This window comes from Zingiber officinale, chromosome 11B, assembly GCF_018446385.1.
Source record: "Zingiber officinale cultivar Zhangliang chromosome 11B, Zo_v1.1, whole genome shotgun sequence".
Taxonomy (NCBI): Eukaryota; Viridiplantae; Streptophyta; class Magnoliopsida; order Zingiberales; family Zingiberaceae; genus Zingiber; species Zingiber officinale.
The window spans coordinates 75,992,281-76,020,225 of record NC_056007.1 but is presented as its reverse complement, the minus strand read 5'-3'; the positions used below and the strand labels follow the sequence as shown (position 1 = coordinate 76,020,225).

The window sequence follows — 27,945 nt, the reverse complement described above, 5'->3', positions numbered from 1 at the left end:
CGATGACCAAGGATTATAAAAGAGAGATAGAGGATGCCTTATAAAATACACACATATCTCTTCAATTTCTCTCCTCTTTTTTCCTTGTTGGTCGGCCTCTCTCCCCTTACTTTTCCTAAGGCCGGCGGCACCTTGTTTCTTCTCTCCCTTTCTTCTTTATAAGGCCGGCACCCATCTCTTCTTCGTGGTCGAAACTTGAAAGAAAAGAAGGAGCACTTGGTGGCCGGTTGCTTGAGAGGAAGAAGAAGAGAAGAAAGTTTCCTATTTTGGCATTCTTTGGTGATCGAAATTTCTTGGAGGAGAAGAAGTGGTTCGGGTGAATTTCATTTTGGTAGATCGTCGCCCACACGACGTCCAAAAGGAGGAGAAGAATACATAAGAAGATCAAGAGGTCTTTGTTTACAAAGAAAGGTATAACTAGTTCTTAATTTCTCAGTGAAACTAGTTTTTCTTTGTATGGATCCTGAAATACCAACACAAGAGGATAGCGATTTCGTGTTTCATTTTTGTATTTTGATTTAGTGTTTTGATCTTATGCTTCTATTGAGGTCTCTGTAATTAAACCTAGAGTTACTGTAAGAAGTTTAAATATCCAATTTTTTTGAAAGGCTTTGTCTAGGAAATGGTGGATGATCCCATACCCAAGAAGGCTGAGTGCCTCGTCATGTTTAACCTGGAAGCCGATCCTTGAAATAGATATTTAATCAACTTCTATAACATGGGATGAACTTGGATTAATAATGTTAAGTATCGTTTGTAATCCAAGTTTTAACTACTGAAGAACACATGAGTTGAACTTGAAGTAAAAATGTTAAGTTCCGTTTCCAATTCAAGTTTAACTCATAAGGAACACATAAGTTGTTAGGAATGTTCCGTGCTTGTACAAATTTTTATATAGGGTAAGCAGAACAGAATTCCAAGTAGCACCCAACAGATACCCAATTAGAGTAGATACTCCAGTGTTACTATTAGAAAGTGATCGTGTAATTTAGAAACATATGACCGGGGGTCCTAGTGGCAGGAATTTCCTCTCAACTAGACTTCTTAGGTTACCTCTCTACTTAATGGCATTAGAACTTGGGTAAACTCTCCGATGCAACCTATGCGAGGGTTGCGTTGGGCTTTAGTTAGAATCCCTAAATGAGTATAAGCATGAAGTTAGGTAGATGAATAATGCATAGGGACATTAACTAGCATTATAACGAAACTGAAATCCTAGTATCTATCATCCATCCACTTCCAAGATTATCTCTTATTCCTTCTCTCTCTCATTTTCTTTAATATTTCTCTTACTCTCTCTTTTCCAACCAACCTTTTGTTTGTCTAGGAAATTCGCTGTACGAAGTTAATTAGTGCTTAATCAACAGTCCCTGTGAGATTGATATTTTTATTGTTGATGACGTACCCATGTACTTGTGGTTCGTAATAAGTTTTTGGTGTCGTTACTAGGGGCTGTTCACATTAGCATTAGTTGATTAACATATGAGTTATTCTAAACATTTTTTTTTCTTTTACTTTTTACATTTTCTTTCTTATTTTCATTATGCATTTTATTTCTTGTCTTTAAATTCTGCATTTATTTATTTATTTATTTATTTATTTTAAAAAATTAAAATAAAAATTGGTTGAGTGTCTTGATTATTTTATATCTCCTATATCCATGTGCTATATGATGATTACTCACTGTGTCTTGTGAGTTCAGTGTTATTGTTTCAGGTGAGACTAAATTTTTTTTAAACCATGGATAAGTACCTTTCTTAGCAACCTGGAGGCTTAAATGCAAAGTATAATTTTGATGATGAGCAAATGTTGAACATCTGCAGTGTATATGATAGTCAAACCCATTCGAGTTCCATATACCACCTTTTCCAAAATGAAGCTGGTCCTTCTATAGAACCAATTGATGATATCTGCATAGTTTGTGGTAGCTCATCCCATTCAGCTGTTATATGTCACTTCTTCCAAAGAGTTGCTACCTTTTCCATGGAACTTCATCTATTCCAACCTGTATATCAAGACATATATGATTCAGTTCTTGTTACTTCTAGATATGACTGGGAGATCAACAAACTCAGAACTTTCGACCCCAGCACACTTATGAGGAGAATGAGTAGTTAAATCCATAACAACATATCCACGACTCACCTTAACACTTCAATCCTACTCCTAGTCAGATGAACACCAAAATACAAGAATTAGAAGAACTCTTGATGCAAGAGGGGATCTTATTTCTTCGATCCCTACAGCAAGTTGATGAGTCAAGTATCTGGAGCTTCAGTAGAATGATGTTTTGGAGGGGATGGATTGTGAAGCTGATAGCGTCTCTGCTTATGATTCTATAGTTGTACAGGACTCCTCTACTACTTTGCATGAAGATAGTATTTCTAATGATACTCTGGATGTTGATAGGACTTTTGATGCTTGTTTAACCAATTTTCCTGTTGTTCTTGCTGCAACTTTTGATAGAACATGCTTTAGTGATGATGGGATTATAGAGGAAGCAGATGTTAATATTTGTATGTAGCCCTCCGGGTGGGAAGTGGTGGAAAGCCGGAGACTCCAAGGCTGGGCACTCCCACCTTTGCCTATACTTCACTTTCATCAGAACAAGACCTCAACATCAACTGTGATCACCGTGCTCTTAGTCTGGGTACTTTAAGTGAACCTTCTCTAACCATCAAGAAGAATCTTTAAGGAGACTAAGAAGGAGAGAGAAATTCCTCTAGATGTGATTCCCATGATGAAAGTTTTATCCGCATTTTGGGTTATAAGCCAGAAAGTCTAGAGGTATCTAACTCTGACAAGATCATGATTTAGATGAGCCTAATAAGGGGTCGAGCTAAGGACATTCAACAAATGCTTCTTGAGAGGTAATCTAAGTTCAATCTTGTTTACATTTTAGTTTTAGTTTGCTTTTAGTTTCTTTTCTTTCTTCGCAATAACCCTAATCCCTCTACTTAATTTTTCATATCTATTTCTTTTTGTAGGATTCTAAGTTGTGCAGGAGTGCAAATCACATATAGGGAAGAATCTTCAGAATATGAATGTCTCAACCATTTGGAGTTATCACTTAGTAACTTCTCTAACTTCAAAAATCTCTTTCTAATTTTCATTAGGGTAATAAAAAGTTTAAGTTTAAGGGGATGTGTTAGGTTGTAGTTTAGATTTTGCACAGTTCTTTTTGCATAATAAAATTTTACTAGTTGCATCATTCATCACATTATGATTGTTTGTTCCCTTAATATAAAATATTAGCACGCTTGTTCTAGATTTCATGTGGCTTATTGGTTACTCATTATTCTAGTATGTTTAGTGATTTATTTTTTTCTGTCTATGTTACCATGAAGTGATCAATGGTTTTACTGTAGAAGTTTGAGTATTGACCTTATTTTAGGATCTCTATACACTTTGCCTAGTCTTGATGGTAGATAACTCTGAAAATAGTCATAATTCATAGAATTTGATTATTGCTAGTGTTTCTATGGTGATTTCTCAAACTATATTTTAGTTACTAGATGAGACTAGAATCATGTCAGCTCATTTGGAAAAACCAAAATATCCCAACATTTGTATTTATGTGCATTTGTGTTCAAGTGTTGTATATTGCAATCACTTGAAAAAAAATGATGTTGAAAAAAAATGAATGAATAAAAGATATAAAAAATAGTTGTCATGAGTGGACACTAGCAAGTTACCCCTTTGACACCGAGTTAGGTTATTAGGAAAATAATTGTTATGTTTCTCTTGATATCGAACACGCCTTTGAGACCATGGGTAGATTGAGGAGGATGAACTAAGTATGTGGCAGATAAGTGCCTATCGCCAGAAGTATAAGGAATACAATTTTATGACAACTTGACTAGGCTTAGAGATTGAAACTTGAAAAACTTAGGTCACTATTGTGCTGAGCATATATATATTTCTTAGGCTATCCTCAAACAACTTTTCATTTTTTCATCAATGAAATTATTCGATAAGATTAGATTGACTTGGTAGAGATTATGATGCACTATTTAATCACATAAGTTTAGATATAGTTTTTACTTAAGTACAAGCAAAGGTTTAAGTGTAGGTATGTGTTGTGCGTAGATTATATACACTTTTATGTATATTTTGAAGCACATCTACTTGTATTTCATGAGCATAATTTATGTTTATTGCACCATATTTTATTATAATGTTATATTTCCACTCTTTTGGTTTGAAGATATACTTTTTGCTTATTTTCATTGATAGTACACAATTTAGAGGGAAAACAGAGCAAAACACACACATTGGAGTAACTTGTGAAAATCAAGCTCAGACCCTGTGAAACCACATGACTATAAGTTCTTGCCCGTGGCAAAGCAAGCTCAGGCCATGTGAAACCACACGATCGTGCTCCCCACCAGAGGTAAATCAAACTCAAGCCATGTGAAACCACATAGTCGTGCCCCTTCTCCCGTGGCTAGGCAACACACGACCTTGACAAAAGGCATGGCGATGCCACTCTTCTAGAGCCGAGGAAGACCCTGACCGTGTGATTTCACATGGCTGTGTCTTTTATCTAGAGAAGAAACAGAGTCGGGCAATGTGAATTCACACGACCATGTTAGATTTTTTGAAACCAAGCAGACCTTGGCCATGTGGATCCACATGGTCGTGGCACGGGTCGTGCCTAGCCCGTGCCAAGTGCTATAAAAGGGGGGTTTTCTCCCCTTTTTGAGAAATCTTGGAATCTTGGATCTATCGTTGATCTTGGGGAAGAGTTCTCCCCCTCGGGGGAGCCCTATGCTTCATCCTAGCCGATCTTCACCGATTCGTCCACCTCTGGAGCAAGGGAACACTTCTAAGGACGCCACACTTCAAAGATAAACATTATCTTCTCTCTCAATCCATGTTTGAGCTGTAGATGCTATATTTATTTTCTCTTGATTGTATCTCCCTTGTAATAGAGTAGATCTCTAGATCTAAGATGTAAAAAGTAGTTATGATATGATGTGATGTATGAACTATGTTTGTAGATATTTTCCTATGCAATGATGTGTTTACTACTTGATCTGTGTGTTATACCTTTTATATGTTTGACGAAATGTGTGAATGGGTGAGAGGTTTGTCTCTATGTTAAGGTTGCTACTAGACTAGATAACCGGGGGTTCCTTAGTGATAGAGGATACTATTCAATCAGACATATTATGCCCTTAGTGATAGAGGACATCGATACTTACCCACTTTTTAGAGTCAAATGATCTTAACACAGGGACTAATTCTTATTAGGGTATTCTAATTGAAGTGGATACTCCAGTGCTACTATTAGAAAGTGACCGTGTAATTTAGAAACGTATGACCGGGGGTCCTAGTGATAGGGATTCCCTCTTAACTGGACTGCCTAGGTTACCTCTACTTAATGGCGTTAAAACTTAGGTAAATTCTCTAGTGCAACCTATGCGGGGGTTGCATTGGGCCTTAGTTAGAATCCTTAAACGAGTGTAAGCATGGAGTTAGGTAGATGAATAATGCATAGGGACATTAACTAACATTATAACAAAATCGAAATCCTAGCATTTATCATTCATCCCCTTTCAAGATCATCTCTTATTCTTTCTCTCTCTCATTTTCTTTAATATTTCTCTTACTCTCTCTTTTTCAACCAACCTTTCATTTGTCTAGGAAATTCGCTGTGCGAAGTCAACCAGTGCTTAATCAACGGTCCCTCTGTGATCAATATTTTTATTACTGACGACGTAGCCGTGCACTTGCGGTTCGTAACAGTATGTTCTCATATCAGGACCAATGTGGTCTTAACAAGATTTTGAGCTAAAAGTTCACATAATACTGGAGCATCTATGAGAAATCTAAAATAAGTAATGAAAGACACCTTTGAACTACTTATAATTTTAGAAATTCACATGACGTAAAGGACTATAATTTGAGTTCTTTAGATCTATCAGTAAATTTTAACTGAAACTTATTGATAGACATAAGTTATTTAGATTTCTATAAATTTGTACCTATCTAGTAGGATTGAGTAAGAGGAATATAAATATAATATCTAAAGAATAAATAATGCGTATCTAATATTGAGAGATCACTCATCTTGGTTAGGGCTGCAAACGAATCGAGCCGGCTCGAAAAATATTCGATTCGTATTCGAATTTATCGAATTCGAGCCGAACTCGAACATGTTCGAACTTTTTCTCGAGCCGAACTCGAACCCAAGTTATATTGTTCGAGCCGCTCGCGAGCCGCTCACAAGCCTTAATATTTATTAATATAAGTTCGCGAACATGTTCGAATATTTCGAGCCGAATTCAAACACGAACCCTAATTCGAACCGAACTCGAACCAAACATTTTAAAATTTTCGAGCTTCGAATCGAGCTCGAACTCGAATATACCTATTTCGAGTCGAATTCGAACCTTAAATTTTTCAACATATTCGACTCGATTCGATTCGTTTACACCCCTAATCTTGGTCCGATCTACACCTAGACATCAGGATCATGTTAAACCTCATATAAGAGCAAATCAGATCAACTTCAGCTTAGCGGACCTAGTGTGGGAAGACAAGTCAACTGTTCCTTATCCGAATCACACCAGATTTATATTCGTCACTCAATCCACTGGCAGGAGGGGTAGGAATTGAAAGTGACTCGAATATTTTAAAAATAGGAATTGAAATTTACGATTGGTAGGAGGGATACGACGGAAAACTCACCTACATTAATATGCTTTGGTATTCTCAAAGTACCGTTCTCAAATCTGCTGCAGTCCTTTGTTAGATTCCCGTTCCTTATATCACTACAGCTTTCAAAGTCAAAAGAAAAAATGTCAACGAATCAGTGACCCACCGGCGACGAAATGAAAGGATAAACATCAGGAGCAAACACAGGCGCAGGACATGCAAAGAGGTACAACGACCGGATGATAAACTTGTTACTTCCACAGACACATCACCGAAGAAAGCTCGACGTGCCAGATCGTCCCTGCCACGGTATCGATTATACTGGTCTTCCATGTGTGAACGGAGCATGCGATCTACCTAACGATCCGCCCCCGCCTGGTGTGGACTTTCAGCTAAACAACGTGCCGTTTTCTTCCTAGCTGAAAGTGACGGAGAGATGAGGCGCAGCGAGCGATCCACTCGTGCAGGAAATGCATGCATATCCACACACTTCCAATTTCCGCCGAAAACGACAGCTTGCCCTTGCCAGTCCTGGCCTCAGAAGCTAAAGTCGACCAATAAGAATCGATGTTGTTCTTCGACCATCTTCGACGCTGAATTTTTAATAATGCTCGATCGGTTATTATCCCTGTGTCGTTATCATCGACAGCGTCCCGGCGCCGGATCAGGATAGGCCCAAGAGGGCGGCCTCCTTCTCGGGTCTTCCTATATAGAAGAACTAAAAAAAATATATATCCAATTATATGGGGAATGAAAAAAAAACTCTTAAATTATAAATTGTAAATGATGTGGAGGTTTCTTTCAGCATTTACTTATCCCATAGGTCAATATTTTGGTCTTATTTTTTTAGCTCGCACAATGATAGCATTTTAATTGACGTGGAGATGATATAAGCATCCACTGAGGTAACGTTACGGACTTCTTCCAACTTCTAGCTAGCTCCACTAGGTACTATCCTCCTCATTTGTTTTTCTTAGATACCGTTCGAATAAATCTTAACTTAGACTATCAGAGTGACCTCGGAATCCATCCTACGACCGATCTAATTCTCAGTTCAAGTGTATTTTAGGTCTCCTCATCTTCTTCCTTGGCGATCCTCGATGAGTGAGTGCATCAGTATGTTTGTTGACTGATGGTTTGATTGTTCATGGTATTTGACCAGAGCAAATTAACGCTGTTTGTGAAAAATCTAAACAAAGACACTACAATGGTTAACACCAAAAGAATTGCTAATAACTGTGACTCAGACGAGGGAAGAATTCATGACATGTAGCGAATAACTAAGAACATCAATGACAATGATTCGCCCACCAGGCCTATGAGCAAAGTATATACAACAAAAGTGGCAGATGAAAGCTTGAGGATCCTTTTGAGATAGCTCCTCGAGATACTGGGCATAAGAAACACCAGGAGAAGAAGGCTCGGGAATGGTATGCCCTTGGTCCTTGAACCATTTTAGATCTTTAGCTAATTTTTCAGACCTTTCCAAGCCAGTACTCCTGAACTCAGCATCTACAATACAATGGTTATGTATATACTGAACTATGTTCCAAATACATAACACTAGTAAATTGCCACAATTTTCCTGTTCCTATAAATAAAATCAAATTTTCTTTAAAATATCATAGATGGTAGTTTATCTTATTATTTCATCATTAGATCCAAAAAGCAGCTACCGTGCAAGCACAAGCGTGTTACTGATAGAAACTAACAAAACCAGACTATCAGTTAGAAAGCAACAAATGCCCTGTTTTATTCCAATTTCCTATCCTTATTTTGCAACTACTTGTAGCATCCATCAACTACTAAATTTTAACATAATATAATTTACAGGCGACGCAACAACAAGAGGTCACCCACTGCCTTCATTTGGTTTGGATTGGGATGGATTTTTTTGACAGTCCATACGGCTGAATTAATAAAAGAAAATTCAACGGATACAGACAAACTTTATCCTATGTAGAAGTGTAGCTGAACCTTTCTTGTTGAGCCAAAGGATTTATAAAAATGATGACTTGTATACTTGAAGTAAAATCTAAGTAGCAGTAAATATAACAGCTTTGAACGGTCAACGAAAACTTTAGCTGATGATGTTCAATTATTATATCTCAAAAGCTAAATTTGTCTGATTTCCCAAGCATCTGATGAAAACTACTTTTATAAAATTTAGGCGAAACCCCTCTCGGCGCTGGACCGTGGACCGACCACTCGGCGGCGTGCCATATCAGCTTGATGACGCTTTTTGAGTTCCGGTACAAATCGAGCTCACGGGGCCAGGACCAACTTTCGAGCGTCCGGACCCGGGCACTGACCCTTCGGCACGGATCAGCTTTTTCGGCCCGCCATTTTACGCAAAAATAAATTCAGTCGGGCATAAAATTAATATATATAAAGTAAGTTTGACAACCTCTGTTGTCCAGATTCTAATTTTGAGTTTTGTCGAAATTCTAGAGTCGAATCGGCGCCTCTGTTCACTCTTGAGGAGCGTGTCCTCCTTACTCCTCGGGAGAGTTTACTGTGCAGTTGATCCTCGGACCAATTGGTTTTGCTCGGTCAAAAGCTTGGGTCTTCATGGGCCGATACACTTTAGAAGCGGTCAGGCGGAATGGCATGTGGCGGGGGCGGGGTGGGCCGACGTCAACAGGCGGGTTGAAATTTCAACCAACCCAATCTAAAGCGGGTTGCGGGTTTGACCAACTTGGCGGGCCTCATTTTTAAAAAAAAAATTAAAAATCTTTTATATTTTTCAATGTTTTACTTAGGAAATATTTCATCAACCAAATGTATCCATAAACATGTATTTTATATAAATGAACACAAGCGAGAGTAGTTATGTGGGATAAAAACATATTTTATTTCAATTATAAAAGAAAGATAATAAATTGGCGAAAAAACTTAAGCTTACATGTTTCTCAACATGATAGCAAACCCATCGTGGGCCGACCATGTAGTCGCCCAGACCCTAAGCGGGTCGGCTCGTAAGCGGGCTTGGGTTAAATAAAAATTCGACCCAACTTTCTTACGGTGTTTTGGTAGGCGGAACCAGCAGAATAAAATAATACAATTGATGGCTCTAGTACGCTCGACCCGTGGACTTCCACCCAGTTCGCGACATCGATTTCAACTAGAGTCCCAAACTAGGATTTTTATTCGAAAGTCTTCAGCCATGGACTTTCTCACCGGGTTTACCACCTCATAGGATCTAGGGTTACCACCCCTAGGGGTTTTCACCTGTCTAACCGCAGCTAGGGCTTTTGCCTAAGAATCCTTAGGACTTTCCTGCAATTTCATTCAAACTTGTTAGATAACAAGTAACCTTAACTTTGAACCCTTTGCCATTATCAAAATACAGGTTCGATCGTGTGATGCTTTCCACACTAACAATCTCCCCCTTTTTGATTATGAAAACACAATTCAAAGTTAAGTAAAATCATAAGGCAATAAAGTGATAATAAGGAAGAGAAATCCAATCAAGAAATGTAGCTGAAATGTAAATTACAACTTGTTCAAAAATGTAAATTGCATTTAGTACAACTTGTTATAGCTCCCCCTTAACCACTTAACTTTCTCTTTTTCTTAACTAACTTTCTCTTTTTCTTAATTTTAATCTTCTCTCCCCCTTTTGCATAAATAAAAAATAATATAAAACAGAGAGAAGGATGTCAATATAGGAAATTTATCCTTTTTTTATTTTTTAGCTCCCCCTGAAAGATAGTTCATACTTGAAAAAATATTGGCTAAGTTCGTAGTTTTGAAAGTAGACTTTAATTAAGAAGGAAAAACTTAGCAAATTTTTAAGCTTTGAAAGTGACTTAGGGTTTACAAAAAACTTAGTTAGATTTAAGCTTTGAAAATGACTTAGCTTAGCTAAACTTAGTTTTATAAAGGTTTTGAAAAAGGCTTAGTTAAAAGTACTCAACTTAAAAAAGATTTTGATTAAATCTTAGTTTAAAAAATTTGATAAAAACTAAGCATTTAAAAATATTTTGATAAACACTTAGATTTAAATTTTTTGATAAAACTTAGCTTTTTAAAAATATTTTGATAAACACTTAGATTTAAAATTTTTGATAAAAACTTAGCTTTTAAAAATATTTTGATAAGCACTTAGATTTAAAATTTTTGATAAAAACTTAGCATTTAAAAATATTTTGATAAACACTTAGATTTAAAAATAGTTCAAGTTTTTCAAAGAAAAATAGTTTAACTTTGGAATTTTAAAAAAGAATTAATGCCAAAAAATTTAATTAAGTTGTAAGATATCGAAAAATTTTAAATAATAAGGTTATTCGAGAAATAGCCTTATGGGATTTTTCAGGAATTTTTAAAAAATTTCTGGAAAATTTTCAGAACTCGTACGATGAGTTTTGAGGGGACGAATTGATGGGTTCGGATAAAGCCTGTTTGAGATACCCATTTAAGTGAGGAAATTGTTTAATTATAAATTCCTTTTCTTTTGATTTTTCTTCCCCCAAATTGTCGTTTCCTCCTCTCCACACGACTCGACCTTCTTCCCAATCGCCTCTTCTTGTCACTGAAGCTTCGCCATCTTGCGTCGCCGCCGATCACAACCGCCTGTGCCAGTTGTCTGACCGTCGGCTGAGACCCCTTCTGATCCAGTATGCTTCTCCCTCTCACTCCGATCTCTCTGTTCTCTCGCGGACAAATCGAAGTCGAGGGACCTTTGGCGATCGTTGATGTCGCTTGCTTGCCGAAGATCGAACAAGGAGCCTCGGATCATCCCGATCGACACCTCATCGCGTCTCCTTGCGCTGACTGTCGACGCCATTGGATTGAACCAGATCCACCGATCGCCGGGGTGAAAAGGCAGTTAGGGCTCCGAGGGTAAGCGACCGAACCTTCCTCTTCCTATTTCTCTGACTTGTGCCTTAGCTTTGAGCCTTCTTGTTAGATTCTTGTTCGCTTCCCCTCAGATTGTCAGCGATCCCAGATCAGGTCTTGGACCTCTTCTTCATTGTGGTTGATTGAGGTCTCGGTTGAGGTAAGGTTAGGTTGTTAATTAGGTTGTTGTTTGAATTTGGGATCTCCACTTCTTGATGTTATCTTAATCTGATCAGTGGGGAAGAATTCCAGCAGGTTGTTGTTCTGTGAACTTTCTTGGGCTCCAGTGGCAACTACCTTTCCTAGCAGCACCATTTCTTTGTGTGGATCAACAGAAGGGGCTGACCTTGAGGTATGTATAGGGATTTTGATACATGATGTCGATGAAATAGGTTTATGTGTGAATTAGGTATGTTTTGGATTACATGATTAATTGTTCATGTGTGGATTGATTTAGGTTTGGATTTCTAGTTTAATGGATGATTAGGGATTAGGTAACTAACCCTAATTAACCGTTGGATGTAGTTTAATAGGCTAATGGGGATGTGATTAGGGTTTTACCCTAATTTAGTCTTAAGGATGTTATTTAGTTATTCATTTGAATTTTAGCTAAATAAAAACATAAATATTGTTTGACACAGACTCTGATTTGAGACGAGTGTCTCGACATCGGATTTGACTTGATACTACCTTCTATTTGAGGCGGGTACCCTTTGACTTATATTTTTGATATTGTCTTATGATATGTGTAGTATATATATAACAAGTGGTAATTGGTAGATTTATCACTTCCCTGATTTTAGTTTATTCGATACATGTTATTTGCTTCTATTGTTATCTATTATACATTAGACTTGTATGCTCTTATCTTCTGTCATGCGTATCTATGTTCATAGAGATAGATTTATTTAGTGCTTCTGTATACTGGATTAATTGCTAGACATATTGGATATGTGATCTTAGATTCATGTTGCTTATATCATTGTTATATATGTGTTTATCTTTCTGGCACATATATATGGATGAGGATATGTTCAGGTATGACATATTGTAGCATCATGCACCATCCCGCATGATTGCATGCTTAGCGATTGACGACTCCATTATTGTTGAGCTCGTCGGTAGGCTGTGGGCACACACACAATGCATTTTCATGGGTGGTGGCATAGCATCAGGGTGTGTATAGCGATTTGCTCTGTTAGGCTCAGATGCCTTTCATGGGTAATATGAGCTGCGGCGTGGTAGTGGCGAAGATCCTCCAGGTGCTCGCATCACGGGAGTAGGCATTACGCTCCCTCACTTATGTTTGAGGTAGGAGATAGGTGTGCCAGCGGCATCCGGTCCTCGGTCACTCTTCGAGGTAGTGATGGCGGTGCAGTTGTAAGTAAGCGTGCCACTCGTCTCACCGCGCCAGCGTGTGAGATGGGCGTTGGCGTCGAGGGTATTTATGTCATATTGCATCATATGCACCAATTACATTTATTGTAATTGCATATTGGATGATGTATTTTAGTTCTTGCATATGATTGACATGCATACGGAATATATGCTTATTTGCTCACGACTATCTTTATGTGTATGTTTACAATCGTTTGTAAGACTAAATGGTGGTCCCCGGTTTATTTTCGATTGCATTTTCTTATTATTCTTACTGATGGTATTACATGCCTATTATTTGGTTACTCACAGTTTATTCGGTTAACCATACTTATATTGTTTGGGAGGCTGTACTATGGGTTATTCATAGGTGGTTATATTGTTCTCACAGCTGTGGAACATGTCCTCACCTCTCCTCTTGGGTGGGTTTGTAGTAGTAAGAAAAAGTGGTCAGGCCAGACCTTGAACTTCTTAACAAATGGTAAGCTTTAAGTGGTATGGAATAACCAATGGCCCGAGTGTTGTTAGAAAAGGAAATGGGTGGTGATTGGTGGGAAGATGGCAGAGACACCTTTTTCTTTCCTGGGGCAAATAAGTGATGAGAGAGAAAGCAAGAGAATGACAGTTGTGTTCTTCCCTTCTTCCTTTTTTATTTAGAATAAATAGGAATAAAAGGAAAGGGAAAGAAGTTCATTCTTCCTTCTTCTTTTCATTAGAATAAATAGGAATAAAATGAGGGAAATTGGTTTCTCCTTCCTCCGTCTTCTCCCCTCCACCCGAAACCCTAAACTCCTTCTCTCCCATTTCCGAATTCAAGCTAAAGGTTCCTTCCTAGGAAAACTTCACAAAGAGAAGTCCTTAAGACATACTTCTTTTTACAAGCAAAATAAGCAAAAGGGAGTTCTAGAAGCGAAAGTCTTCTTCTTCTTCTCCACCAAGTGCTTTTTCTTAGTAAACCAAGTAAGAGGGGTAAGTATCTCCCTCACTGCCAGTACAAGTAGTTCTGATGTTTGTCCATGTTTAATGTTGGCAAAATCTAGGATTTGGTTTGTTTTGTGTTAGGCCATGAATGATAAGGTAAGGTTTTATAAGCTTTTTAACTCTCAAGATTTAAAATTATGTGATAAAGGATGTGCTATGTGAATACCTAGTTTCTCTTTAATAAGACTTCTTTGCTAGAATTAGGGTTAGAAACTCTAAAATTCTCATATGTCCATGTATTGTGTAATATTAGTCTATATGCTTAAAGTTACAAGAGAAACCTTGTGTTTAGTAAGGTGTAATATTAGTCGTAGACCATGATTGTGTATATTAGGGTTAGAAATGCTCATCTAAAGCAGTTAAAAGTAAGATTGTGTGATATTAATTTAAAGTTTCATGCTTAAAGTTACTTAAGAGAAACCTAGAATCATGCTTTATAAGTTTAAAAGACTTTAGAATTCTCATTGCTACCATTAGAAAGTATGTATGCATATTGTTGCTGTAGAAACATATGTTATGCATGCTATCATGCTTTACCAAGATTGAATGCCAAGATTAGCCAATTTAAAATTAGTTGCTAGAATGTTTACTCATCTATGCCATATTCTACATGTCCATGCTTAAAGCCAGTATTGATATTGGTTTACTCCACTGTTTAATTTCCGCTTTAATGCTCCAAAGCAAGTCAAAGCGCTCACATGGTTTAATGAACTTATTGTGTGGTTTAAAGTCAATGGATATTAAAGAACCAAGTTCGGTTCGGTATCTGTGAGAAGAAGGGTCGAAGCTGCTAGCGAGCAGATTGAATTTATTGGAAAAGCCCAAGAAAGTGAGCACAGAAATTTTTCACACAGGCACAGAGATCTGAAAGTTACATGTTCGCACTGTTCAAAATGAGCGGATCATCGTTCAAGACAATACATCAAGCAACGAACTAAGCCAACCGAACACTCGTACCTCGACAACTATCAGAGAGGTTCCGATCGATGAACCGGCCCCTGAGCCCTCGATAGATCGACTGGTATTGACACTGATAGAGATTGAATTTGAGATCCGGATCACCTCTTGACAGATGACGTAATTCCGTCAGATCTAAATGATTGAAGCACCTTACCATGATGGGATGGCCGCCTAGAAGAACCTCTGTGGATGGCGAATGGACGCCTCTACTCGATGTGATGCTGTCACTGTTGAAGAAGCTTTGTGTGAAGAAGGAAGGATGGTGCGACGATGATAGTGAAATAGATTACCGTGCTATTACCGGCGATAAACGCGGGTGAAATGGTACATGACGAGATGATGACCTGACCGTCTCGATATAAGGTGCCACCGTCGTCTCGTTGACTGAGTTATCACAGAGGATATGAAAGTAAAGGGAGACTCTCCGAGACAAGGCGACTGTACCAACGGACACTGAATCTTCCATGCCAGACACTGTTCGTGTGCTCAGAGTGTAACGGCAAGCAGCTCACGCTCGCTGTGTATGTTTAACAGGACACTCGGTTGATTCTGCGAGAGATTCGACAGAATTTGTGATCGTCATCGATTTATATGATATCCTCATCTATTCAAGAACCTAAGAAGAGCATGCCGAACACCGAACTATATTACATATCCTGCATATGCAAAGCTCTCCAAATGTGAGTTCTAGCTCGATCGAGTATCATTTTTGGGTCATGTTACCTCCAAGGACGGAGTAATGGTAGATCCAATAAAGATTGAAGCTGTAAGCAACTGGAATAGACCAAAGAATGCTAGTGAATTCAGAAATTTTCTGTGAATGCAGTAAAGAGAAGACTTCTCTAATTGCACGTTGCTTAGCTTCCTTCTCAGGAAAAACAAGAAATATGAATGGACGAGAAGAAGAGCTTTACTGAATTGAAAGGAGACGACGGTGCTCTCCATCTTACTCTTCAGAGAGTAATGAAAGTTCATAATGACGCGACGCCATACTAGGACTGTCAGAGTCAGTACTCAGAATCGTATCATTGCCGCCTCTAGACAACTCAAGGAACATGAAAGGAATTACCCACTCATGACCTAGCAGTCGTGGTCTTTGCTCTCAAAACATGGAGGCATTACCTATATGGAGCCCAAGGTAAGATTTATACAGATCACCGAGTTTGAAATTCAGAAAAGATCGACACATGAGACAACGCAGATGGCTCGAGCTAGTCAAGGACTATGAGATCTTTTACCATCCGGAAAAGCGAACAAAGTGGTCGATGCACTCAAGCAGAAGTCCCGTACACCTTAATGTCGCTATAAGCATTGTCCTGGAAAGTATGTTACAAAATAAAAATACCCAGGAGCTATTCTAAATTCGGACGAACTTTTTAGAAGGTATGGGGATAATGAAAAAAAAAAAAGTGGTCAAGGCTTGAACCTTGAACTTCTTAACAAATGGTAAGCTTTAAGTGGTATGGAATAACCAATAGCCCAGGAGGAAGTGTTGTTAGAAAGGAAATGGAATTGGTGATTGAAGGTGGGGAAGGTAACGAGACACCTTTTTCTTTCACCAAGAATAAATGAGAGTGATGAAGAGAGAAAGCAAGAGAATGACAAGTTGTGTTCTTCCCCCTTCTTCCTTTTATTTAGAATAAATAGGAATAAAAAGGTAAGGGAAAGAAAAGTTCATTCTTCCTTCTTCCTTTCATTTAGAATAAATAGGAATAAGAGTGTAAGGGAAATTGATTTTCTCCTTCCTCCTTCTTCTCCCTCCACCGAAACCCTAAGCTCCTTCTCTCCCATTTCCGAATTCAGGCTAAGGTTCCTTCCTAGGAAAACTTCACAAAGAGAAGTCCTTAAGACATACTTCTTTTTACAAGCAAAATAAGCAAAAGGGAGTTCTAGAAGCGAAAGTCTTCTTCTTCTTCTCCAACAAGGGTACTTTTCTTAGTAAACCAAGCAAGAGGAGGTAAGTATCTCCCTTACCTGCAGTACAAGTAGTTTACGAGTGTTTTGTCCATGTTTTAATGTTGCTTAAAATCTAGGATTTGGTTTTTTGTAAGTTTCGGCCAAGACATCAAATAAGGTTTGAAGAGAGTTAAAAAAATTTGACCATGCTTGCTTATGATTTCTCATGATGTGTAAGCTATTATGTGATAAAGTTTCATGCTTAAAGTTGTTTAAAAGAACCTAGAATCATGCTTTATAAGTTTCGGCCAAGACTTGAAATTAGGGTTAGAAACTCATCTATGCTTGCTAAAAGTCTCACTTGCTATGCCATGTATTGTGTGATATTAGTCTAAAGTGTCATGCTTAAAGTTACTTAAGAGAAACCTAGAATCATGTTTTATAAGTTTCGGCCAAGACTTGAAATTAGGGTTAGAAACTCATCTATGCTTGCTAAAAGTCTCACTTGCTATGCCATGTATTGTGTGATATTAGTCTAAAGTTTCATGCTTAAAGTTACTTAAGAGAAACCTAGAATCATGCTTTATAAGTTTCAGCCAAGACTTAAAATTAGGGTTAGAAACTCATTTATGCTTGCTAAAAGTCTCACTTGCTATGCCATGTATTGCGTGATATTAGTTTAAAGTTGCTTAAATGAAACCTAGAATCATGCTTTATATGTTCGGCCAAGACTTGAATTTAGGGTTAGAAACTCATCAATGCTTACTAAAAGTCTCACATGTTATGCTATGTATTGTGTGATATTGGTTTAAAGTCTCCATGTTTAATGACGCTCAAAAACCTAGGATTTACCCCTTGGTATATTTCGGCCAAGACAAGAAGTTAGGGTTACGAAGCCCATCTATGGTTGCTAAGTGTCTCACATGTTATACTAAGAATTTCGAGATTTTAGTTTAATATTTTCCATGCTTAAAATAGCTTAAAACCTAAGACTATGCCTTGTGTATGTTTCGGCCAAACCAAGAAACTAGGGTTAGAAGTCCTTTTATATTTGCGAAAGGTCTCCCATGTTATTTTAAGTACCATGTGATGCTAGTATGATGCTTTCCTTGTTTTAAAGTGGCTTAAGACCTAAGACCATGCCCCTTAAAAGTTTCGGCCAAGACATGAATTAGGGTTTGTAGAAAGTTCAAAACCCCAACTATGCATGATAATGACTCTCTATGATATGTTATATGATATGTGAACTTTATGCAACAATGTTATGTTTATGCAAGACTTATGTATGATGAAATGTATAAGAGTTGCTTCCTTATAAGTTGGGATTAAGAGCACTCTTTATGATATGACAAGTAACATGATATGCTATTTTACTTTTGTATGGCTTGTACCGAACCCTAAGCAAGGTCAAGGGGATGGGCTCCTACGTCGCCCCTAGGTCGAAGCACGGGCCTAGTTCCCTAGTAGGTTCGGGATTAGCTACCTCGGATTTATTTAGGGGTGCGCGCAAATCATGTATGTGGTACAATGTCGGGCCCTCATGTTGAGATTTATGTTTAAGTACCTATATGATATATGTTTTCAAAAGAACATCTTGCATATACTTATTTCATGCTATATGATTATTATGCTTCAGGAAGATGCTCTCTTGTGATATGTTTATGATGTCTAGATGAACATGTTACTACCTTATGTTTATGCTCTCGTATGCTAGGTTTATGATTTGCCCAAATGAATATGACACTACTTTATGCTAGTATGCAAGGTTAAATCTATATGTTGGTTAGATGAACATGTCACTACTCTATATTAATTCATGTTGTACGTTTTCTTTTGTGAGTAGGAAAGGATTTTACTAAGCCTATGTGCTTATAGTTTTACTTTTCCTTGTACTACAGAAAAAGGTAAAGAATGACTAAACTAAAGGGAGCAGTAGGAGGGGCAAAAGATGTGTGTGGCAGTGACATGGTGGAAGAGATCTGTTTTATATTTCGAACTTATGCATGCCCCAAGTTTTGCATGATTACTTGCTTTTCTACTTGATGCTTTTGATGGTTTACACTGAATGTGAAACTATACTCTCTCTTTTTATTATTTCCATGAAATCTTGAACTAATAGGCACTTGGTTTAGTTAAAGAATTGCTAAGAACCTTCTTATCATACTTGAATGTTAAGTAAAAGGTAACTAAACTATGCTTGAATTCTATGTTATGTTTCAGTGACTAAATATTTAATCAAGTTACACACATGAATGCTAAGCATGCTCACATGTTTAATATGTTTACATGATTATATTGTTCTCTATGTATGTTTTAAATTTAAATTCTTCCGCTGCAACGATCGCACATGTATGTATGTTCGCGTAGTGCCGCCCTTTCGAGACTTCAGGACTTTCACCTAGTGTCCTCGATCCTAGGATTTTCCACTTGCTGTCTGCAGCCCCCAGGACTTTAACCTAGTGTCCTCGACCCTAGGATTTCACTTGACGTCCTTGGCCTACTAAGACTTTGCCCTGTCCCATGGAGCAGGATTTCATTGTGTAATCGTAACTATGACTTTCCACTTGCCTAGTGTCCACTAAGACTTCTTTGCCTAGCCTCAACTAGGACTTTCATCTTGCATAAATTCACTTAGGATTTTCTTGCACACCCAGTTAAACTTGATAGAACAACAATAAATCTTAACTTTGAATCCTTTATCATTATCAAAACCAGGTTTGATTATTTGTTGCTCCATGCACCAACAATTCAGCTCCGTAGACTCACTTGAAAGGCTCTGCCTGAGCTAACTCGCTAACCTTATTCAAAAAGACAAGGGTTGACCTGCTACTATTGGAACCTCAAGGTAGTTTTGATATGATCAACCAAGTTAGGTTAGGTCTTGTTATATTTTGATCCCTGTGTCTAAGTGTGCAGGAGTTTAGGAGCACAGGAAGTCTAGTGGAAGACATGGCTAGCGAGAAGGATGGCACGGGAGAGAGCCGACGGTTGACCAAAATTACCCAAGCGATCGGTGTAGTGGAAGAGCTAAAGTGGAGCTATGGAGCTGCTAGAGGTGCCTTCAACTCCTGTTGAAGGCGCCTCCGCTACCTTCAAGAAGAAGGCACCTTCAATGGCTGAAGGCGCCTTCAACCAGCCATGGAAGGTGCCTTCGACCAGGCAATTTTAGTCGTTACGGAAAGGATAAAGTTTTATCCTTTGGCCTTTCTGGAGGCGCCTTCTAGTCCTATCGAAGGCGCCTTCAGCCTACGGATAAGTTTTTCCAGGGTCTATAAAAAGATCCCTGGACCTAGGAAAGATGTAACAACTTCTGTATTCAGTTTCCTAGTCATTTCTGAGCTTTCACTGTATGTAAAAGGCTTCTCCATCTTCAGGGAAGGAGATTCTTAGTGAGCTTTCATCTGCCTTGGATTAACAACCATTTAGATTGTAACCAAGTAAATAATGACCTTTTACTCATTTCTTTTAAGTTGTTAATTCTGTTTTAATTGCTTTATTAATTTGAGTTGAAAGTCAAGAAAGGTGTTTTGTTTTAGTATTTTAGGCAACTCAACCCTCTCTAGCCAGCTACCCGAATCAACAAGTGGTATCAGAGCCTAACAGCTTCAGGAGGACTAACCGTCAAACGAAGCACACGAGATGGCCGGATCAAACATTCACCCACCAAAGTTCGAGGGGGATTTCACCAACTGAAAAAAGAAGATGGAGGTATTTTTCAAAACTGATTTCAGTTTATTTTTAATAATGGATTTTGGTTTTGTAGCACCCGAAGGTAAAGAAAAATACCACTGGACCAAAAAGGAGCAGGCTGATTTCGTGGCAAACGACAAAGCAGAGTTCTATCTACTAAACGTGCTACCACCACAAGAAGTCAATCAGATCGGAGCCTACGAGTCTGTGAAGGAGCTCTGGGAAAAGTTCCTGGTTGCTAAGAAACCAGATCAGCAACATTAAACTAGAACAAGGCGAAACCGTTGCACACCTTTATTCAAGGGTCAAGGAGCTCATCACTGGACTCACGAATCTCAAAGAAAAGGTAAGTAACCAAGATTCACTAAGGTGCGTGCTTAACACATTCCCTAGAAATACTGAATGAGTATCATTAGTAGATGCTTATTACATATCTAAGGATTTAGATTCAACTATTTTAGAAGAATTATTTTCTACTTTTGAAGTCCATGAAACGAGATTTGCAGATCCGAAGGAGTCAAAGCACAACATTGCCTTTAAGGCAACGATGGACGTACAAGATTCAGAATCCTCTCTTGATGACAACGAAACGATAATGATGGTAAGACAATTTAAAAAATTATTTAAATCTAGAAAATCTAACCATCTGCAAGGTAGAAAGAAAAGAACAATCAGATGCTACCACTGCAATGAAGAAGGACATGTAAAATACAACTACCCTAAATTGAAGAACAAGGACAAAGGTAAAGACAAGAAGCCCGTCCAAACGAACAAATACAAGACCCTTAAGACGACATGGGATGAAACGTCATTCAAATTAGAGGTCGAAGCCATTTCAGGACTTGTGTTAATGGTAAGTCATCAAGAAGATGAATACGAAGAAAGCTCATCCAAAATGAGCATCGAGAGCATTGATGAAGGGAGAGCTACATCAGAAGAAAGCAGCAGTTCAGGGAGAGCTATGGATGATGAGATCGATAAGGTAAGTCAAGTACGATCTCTTCCACTTGATAAGTTATTAAATTTGTTAAATTCTTATCAAAAAACTGTTGCAAGTTAGAAAAAGAAAATATAGATTTGAAAATACAGTTATCCAAAGCATGCCCACTAGAATTATGTGATAATTTGAAAATAGAGAATGACAAATTAAAAATAGAGATAGAATATCTGAAAAATCGTGCATGCTCATATAATAAAAATATTAGGAAATATAACAATATGAATTGGTATTTTAATTACCACAAGGGGCAAATTAGGAAAAATTCTCAAAAAGATATTCCTAAAAGATTTTTAATTAACGTAGTTGGAAAGAACCTATATTGGGTTCCAAAATTTTTTATAAGTTAAACTTTAATTAGACTCAGAGCTTTCAGTGAAAAGATTAAATATTTAATTTCCTTAAAAAATTTTATCTAGAAAGTGGTTACTGCTCTAATAACGAAGAAGACATAATGTCTCGCCATAGTCTAGAAGCCAATTAATGAAATAAAGTATTTAATTGACTAACTGTTAAGTATTTAGAAATGCATTAAAATTATTTTTCAGTTAGAATTTTTTTTAATAGTTAAAAGAACCCCTATTTTAATGTGATCAAAAGGGGGAGTAGGGAAGAACAAGTTTGACTCGACTTACAAATTTTACTTAGAAATTTCTTTTTACTTGCAAGTCTCACTTAGAAAATTAAGTTTTTTTTTTGTTAAAACTTATTTTTTTTACCCTTAGATTTTTTTTGGTACCATATTTTTTATGTGATCAAAATGGGAGAAGAGAATGTTAAGTCTAGGGGGAGGTAGTAGTTCAATTCAAATTTTAAATTTAAAAATCTTTTCAAACTTTATTGCATAATTTTATCTATACTTTATGATTTGTTTACCCTAACTTAACTTGGGTTGCTCACATCAAAAAGGGGGAGATTGTTGGAACCCCAAGATAGTTTTGGTGTGATCAACTGTTATGTTTTGATCCCTGTATCTAAGTGTGCAGGAGGTTAAGAGCACAGGAAGTTGAGTGGAAGACGCGGCTAGCGAGAAGGACAGCACGGGAGAGAGCTGACAGGCTCAGTGCGTCCGGGGGACGAGATGCTGCGGAAGAGTACACCGGTGGGCGAGAAGGACGTGTGCGATGTTCGAGGGACGAGAAGCCAGAGCAGAAGCCTGCTCGAGGAGAAGGCCAGAAATTGAGTTCGGGTGAGTCCTATTTCGATTGACCAAAATCACCTAGGCGATCGACGCAGCGGAAGAGCTAAAGTGGAGTTATAGAACTGCGAGAGGCACCTTCAACAGGAGTTGGAGACGCCTCCGCTACCTTCAGGCAAAAGGCGCCTTCAATGGCTGAAGGCACCTTCAACCAGCCATGGAAGGTGCCTCCGACCAGGCAATTTTGACCGTTACGGAAAGGATAAAGTTTTATCCTTTGACCTCATTGGAGGCGCCTTCTAGTCCTATGGAAGGCGCAGGCGCCTTCAGCCTGCAGATAAATTTTTTTAAGGTCTATAAAAAGACCCCTAGATCTAGGAAAGATGTAACAACTTTTATATTCAGTTTCCTGGTCATTTTTGAGCTTTCACTATGTGTAAAAGGCTTCTCCGCCTTCAACGAAGGAGATTCTTAGTAAACTTTCATCTGCCATGGATTAACAACCATCTAGGTTGTAACCAAGTAAATAGTGGTCTTTTACTAATTTTTTTAAGTTGCTAATTTTGTTTTAATTGCTTTATTAATCTGAGTTGAAAGTCGAGAAAGGTGTTTTGTTTTAATGTTTCAGGCAACTAATCAACCCTCTCCAGCCAACTATCCGGACCAACACTAGTATCCTTAGCTCGGCCACGTACGACCCCTACACCTTGGCCACGCTAGATCTCTTTAGCTCGACCATGTCCGACCTCTATAGCTCAGCCACATCTGACCTCTACATCTCGGCTAGGCCAGACCTCTTCAATTCAGTTACACTAGATTTCTGCAACTCGGCCACGCCCGACCTCTACATCTCGGCCAAGCCAGACCTCTTTAGTTAAGCTATTCTAGATCTTTGCAGCTCAGTCATGTCTGATCTCTACATCTCATTTAGGCTAGACCTCTTCAGTTTAGCTACTACACCTCTCCAACTCGACCCCGTCCAACCTCTCCAATTCGACCGCGTTCGACCTCTACACCTTGGCCACACCAAACCTCTCCAATTCGACCACGTCTGACCTCTACACCTTGGCCACACCAGACCTCTCCATCTCGATTGTGTCCGACCTTTTGCTTGATCGATTCTGGATACCTTCGGAGGCGGTCACCAACTCCCTCCCTTTAATCATGTTGAACGTGGGAAACATGCGTACCGTGATAAGTAGAGAACATTAGGAGATTGAGGGATAGGGATAAAGCACATGGATCTATGTGACAACCTCTTGATCTAAACGTGAGATTCATACCTCTCTCATGAGGGATGTTATAAAAAGGGAGTCTGCTTTCACGGGCACAGGTACACGTACATACACCCAAGATAACTTCTTCTACTTTCTGACTTCTTGAGCACCGAACTAATTTAAGCATCGGAATAACTACACCATGGGCCGCTTTGGCGTCATTCTAACCTCTCTTGCCGAGTTCTTGAAGTTTGTCAGTTGGCCCTCTCCTCGATTGTAGCACATCCTTCAATGACTCAGTCATCCATGATTTCTGGCCGCAACAAATAGTAAGTGGTTGTTGATTCTTCTCTGCCTGTAGTTGATGTATGGGTCGAACTAATTACACTTGGATTTAACTTCTTTTGATATTTGTGTTGAATTATTGGACTGTGATGCAACAAGTGTTGTATTGCTAATCTTCATCATCTCCTCTTTTGAGTAGATTTTGGCATCTATACTCGCCTGAACTAAAGTGCTTATATATTTAGGATTCACCTGCTTCCTTTTCAAGTACTAATAAATTTAGGATTGCCATTCTCTCATGTATTTATGTTTCAGATGGTAATTAGCTCAGTGCTTCAATTAAATTATTTTTTGGCCCATTTCTCCCTTCTTTGAAAGCAGCATAGTTACAGTTATTTGTAAGCAATCTTTCTTTGAATATGAATTACTCCTACACCTTCTTTGGTGTCTCTGTTTTTCTTAGTCGAAACAATTGTTCAACCAGAAAAAGGTTGCCAACAAAGGAAATGTCCATCACAATGGAATGTGGCGATGAGTTGAGCTCAAATATTCTCAAACTTATTTATAAGAAAAATAAAAGAACAGCCGTTAGTGGCAGAGCTAAAGTGAGTGAATATATATCAAGTGGGATCTGTCATATCTAACATCACCCACTCAAGACTCATCACATATCAAATCTCACATAGAGTTTAGCGTTGACCTGTAATGACATGAAAGATAAATATATAAAAGCAAAAAATCATTCTCACATAATAAAATCATACCACAGTTTGTAAATCATAGTAGTAGGCACGATCATTATAGAAATAGTATATATTGTATATCAATGACAGAAATGGTGAAGTGCAATAAACACAGAGAAAATTAAGCTAAAGAATATTCACTTGACTGTGCAGATTAATTATCAGAAGCATAGGTAGGTCAACACTATGTACCTTCTCTAGTGGTTCATGGTCGTTTTCGTCTGCGGAACAGAATATAGTACATACTTTTCCTATCACCATTAGTCTGAGAAGTCAGCAAGCCTTCTGTGGCCTTATATTATTGTCATCGAACTAACCCATGAAGAAGCTTGTGGACCTACTACAAGCTCCCCCTTTCTATATAAATCTCCATAGATGCCGAGAATAATTATAGCTACAGTAGCCTGTACTTGCTAAGTTCCCTTCAGCTTCAGCATTTGTCTTTCTCTAGCTCCACTTCCACTGTCATTTTCTCCCTTTGTCACCTCCCTAATTAAATTTGATATATTTGTTATTAACATATTCAGCACGTAGAATTAGTTCACTACTGCATGGATTATTGTTTTCTCCATTCTCATCCAAGGTCATATTTGAACTCGAACAAAAATTAACAGAGGGAGGAAAAAAATAATTCAACCCGTAGTATTATAATAATAAAAAATATAACAGCCACTATTCCTTAGTTTCAAAATCAAGAACCTTAATTGCATAATATCAGCAATAGGTGTCTAATCGAGATAACCGATATGTATAATGAAATAGCAGTCTCGAGATAGAACACACTAGCTAGCCGCTGTGCTGTGTATGATTACAGTTGCATGTTATTGATTTATATGGTCTCGACGGAGTTATTAAATCGACCTGTGATCGAGTATGGCGGACATGTTGGTAGGCGCCGTCCTCTGCCGCTTGATCCCGGCCGCCGCGGCCGATGGCGGCTCGTCGACGGGCGTTCTTTCCATGACCGCTTTCAGCGCTTCTTGGATCGCTCCGATGGAATAATGCGGCAGCTGGGCGGCGTCGTCATCGCCGTCGTCCTCGCCGGTTACGACGAGCACGTGCTTGATGCGGCCGCCGAGGGTGGTGATCTCCGCCTTGAGCGCCCGCAGCCGCAGCGCCTTGAGCGCCTTGATGAGGTCCGGGAGGAGGTCGGAGCGGTCGTCGCAGCATAAGGACGCCCGCGCCATGAACCGCCCCTCGGCGTCGTCCGCCGCGTCCACCGTCAGCTCATCGGTCTCTGTCGGAAGCGGGCTCGTCTCCTCCGCGATCTCCGACGTCTGCCGCTTCAATTCTTTGACGTGCTGTATCACCTCCGCCAGCAACGACGCTTTATCCGTCTGCGCCGGAGCAAAAACTCATGACTCAATTAATTTTAATCGTAATAAAATACATATGAAATTGTGTAGTAGTGCTCGAATGCACGCTTCCACAAGGGAGAATGGAATTAGGGTTGGTGAATGGTGAATGGTGATGGAGAGAAGAATTAATTAATTAAATTATTTAATAATATGTTCTTTAATTTATCTGACAGGAGTGCGCATGATTGTCTCCTCCAGGCTTCGCCGTTCTTCGGCAGTAGCAATCTCCAGAAAAGCCTTATAATTTTGGTACTCTGAAGAAACTGCAGGTTAATTTCTCTTTATCATGCCATGCCAATAAATATTCGATCGAGTATCGACAACAATTTACCAGGATTCCCCGAGCATGATCCCAATTTCAATGTGGAACTTTGCCGGCGAGTTTTTCATTGATATGTATAAAGTGATTGATTCTGTTAATAGAGTACGTGCGATGCGAAGGTTTGATGCTAGTAATTACCTTTGTGGTGCTGGGGAGCAAGCTCCGCAAGCGGGCGAGATGGGCGTTGATGCGCTCGCGGCGGCGGCGCTCGGCCTCACTGTGGCTTTTGGAGGCTGCGAGCGCCTTGGCGTCCATGATTTCCTGAGGCGTCATCCTGGCAGTGCCGGTGGCCACGGCCAGCTCGGCGTGGAGGCCGCTGCCGAAGGGGAACGTCGACGAAGACGGCGAGCACGCGCTCATCATCATCATCCCGAGCCCGCGAACCAACCCGTCGGCGTAATTGATTCCCGCCCCCGAAGCCATGAGCCCCACCAGGGGATCCGGCGGCGCCGGCGGTCCCATATACGGGTCGTGGTAGAACGCCGGCGGCGGAGGAAGCGGCGGAAGCGAATTAGGAAACAAGAAGCCGCGTTCTTGCACGTGATTGCGAATCGAGAAGGGCGGCTCCGGCACGTTCAGAAGCGGCGGCCAGGGGAGATTAGTAGTAGTAGAAGACGCAACAGAGGAATTAGCTGCGCCGCCGCCATCCGTGGTCATGGCCACTGCTACGATTTGGTTTTCTTGCGGATAGTTCGGGAGTTCATGGGCGTGATGGAGGCCGGTGTCGTCCATTTCTGGAATGATATGGAAACCCAGATGGTCCGGCGACCCGAGCGCTACATATAATTAGCTCTTGTGGCATGCTACAATGATGGATTTGGAAGGGATGATGAGCTTTTTGTCTTCTAGGCTTTTGCTTGCTCCTTGAGAAAGCAGAGATTTTTTTTACTTTGCTCTTACTCTAGCTACTGTTGTCATGTTCTCAGCGGCTCCGCCCCCTGCTCGACGTATCATTGCCCTTCTATCACGAGAGAGAGAGAGAGAGAGAGAGAGAGAGAGAAGGGAAAGGAGAGGGAGGAAGAGAGGAGGAGGAGGAAGAAGAAGAAGAGATGGAAAAGTGGAGAGAAGGGAATGGGAAAAAAGGTAAGAGAAAGGGAGGAGAAAAAAAAACTATTAAAAGGAGGAGGAAGGGCCCACACGGTCAAGGCCCACGTTCTGGTCCTTTGCTTTCTTATTCCACGCCTGGGCTCGCGGCCCCCTCCAAACGATGTAATCATTGTGTCTTGGAATGCATTCCAACTCCAAGATCTTGATACCAACAGGTTTGAATAAAGCTCTAAATGAACTAAACGTGAATAAATTTAATATTCGGTAAAAATTTATTTATGTTCATTTAATATATATAAGATTAATCAAATAAATAAATTTGAACAATTGGTTAAGTTAAATAAATAAGCTTGAACACATATCTATGTTCAACTCGTTAACGTTTGTGAATAATGTCTTGAACAACATTCATGAACAATGTTCACGAAC

At 39.2% G+C, this 27,945-nt stretch overlaps 1 protein-coding gene across 1 annotated transcript; it reads right to left on the bottom strand.

Annotated features, from left to right (window-relative positions):
• Positions 1 to 24,963: 24,963 nt before the first annotated feature.
• LOC122035376 (transcription factor bHLH30-like) lies at positions 24,964 to 27,548 on the bottom strand. The gene is made up of 3 exons (XM_042594784.1): positions 26,608 to 27,548; positions 25,651 to 26,126; positions 24,964 to 25,278 (listed from the first exon to the last, which is right to left on the bottom strand). Exons 1-3 carry the CDS (start codon positions 27,199 to 27,201, stop codon positions 25,203 to 25,205), a joined length of 1,146 nt encoding a protein of 381 aa, XP_042450718.1. The 5' UTR covers positions 27,202 to 27,548; the 3' UTR covers positions 24,964 to 25,202.
• Positions 27,549 to 27,945: the final 397 nt, after the last annotated feature.

Coding starts and splice junctions, on each gene's coding strand:
- LOC122035376 (XM_042594784.1), bottom strand. CDS start 27,201: ATGGACGACACCGGCCTCCATCACGCCCATGAACTCCCGAACTATCCG. Junction 26,127..26,607: donor TGCTCCCCAGCACCACAAAG/GTAATTACTAGC, acceptor GCTCCGGCGCAG/ACGGATAAAGCGTCGTTGCT. Junction 25,279..25,650: donor TCCGCCATACTCGATCACAG/GTCGATTTAATA, acceptor AAATTTAATTAG/GGAGGTGACAAAGGGAGAAA.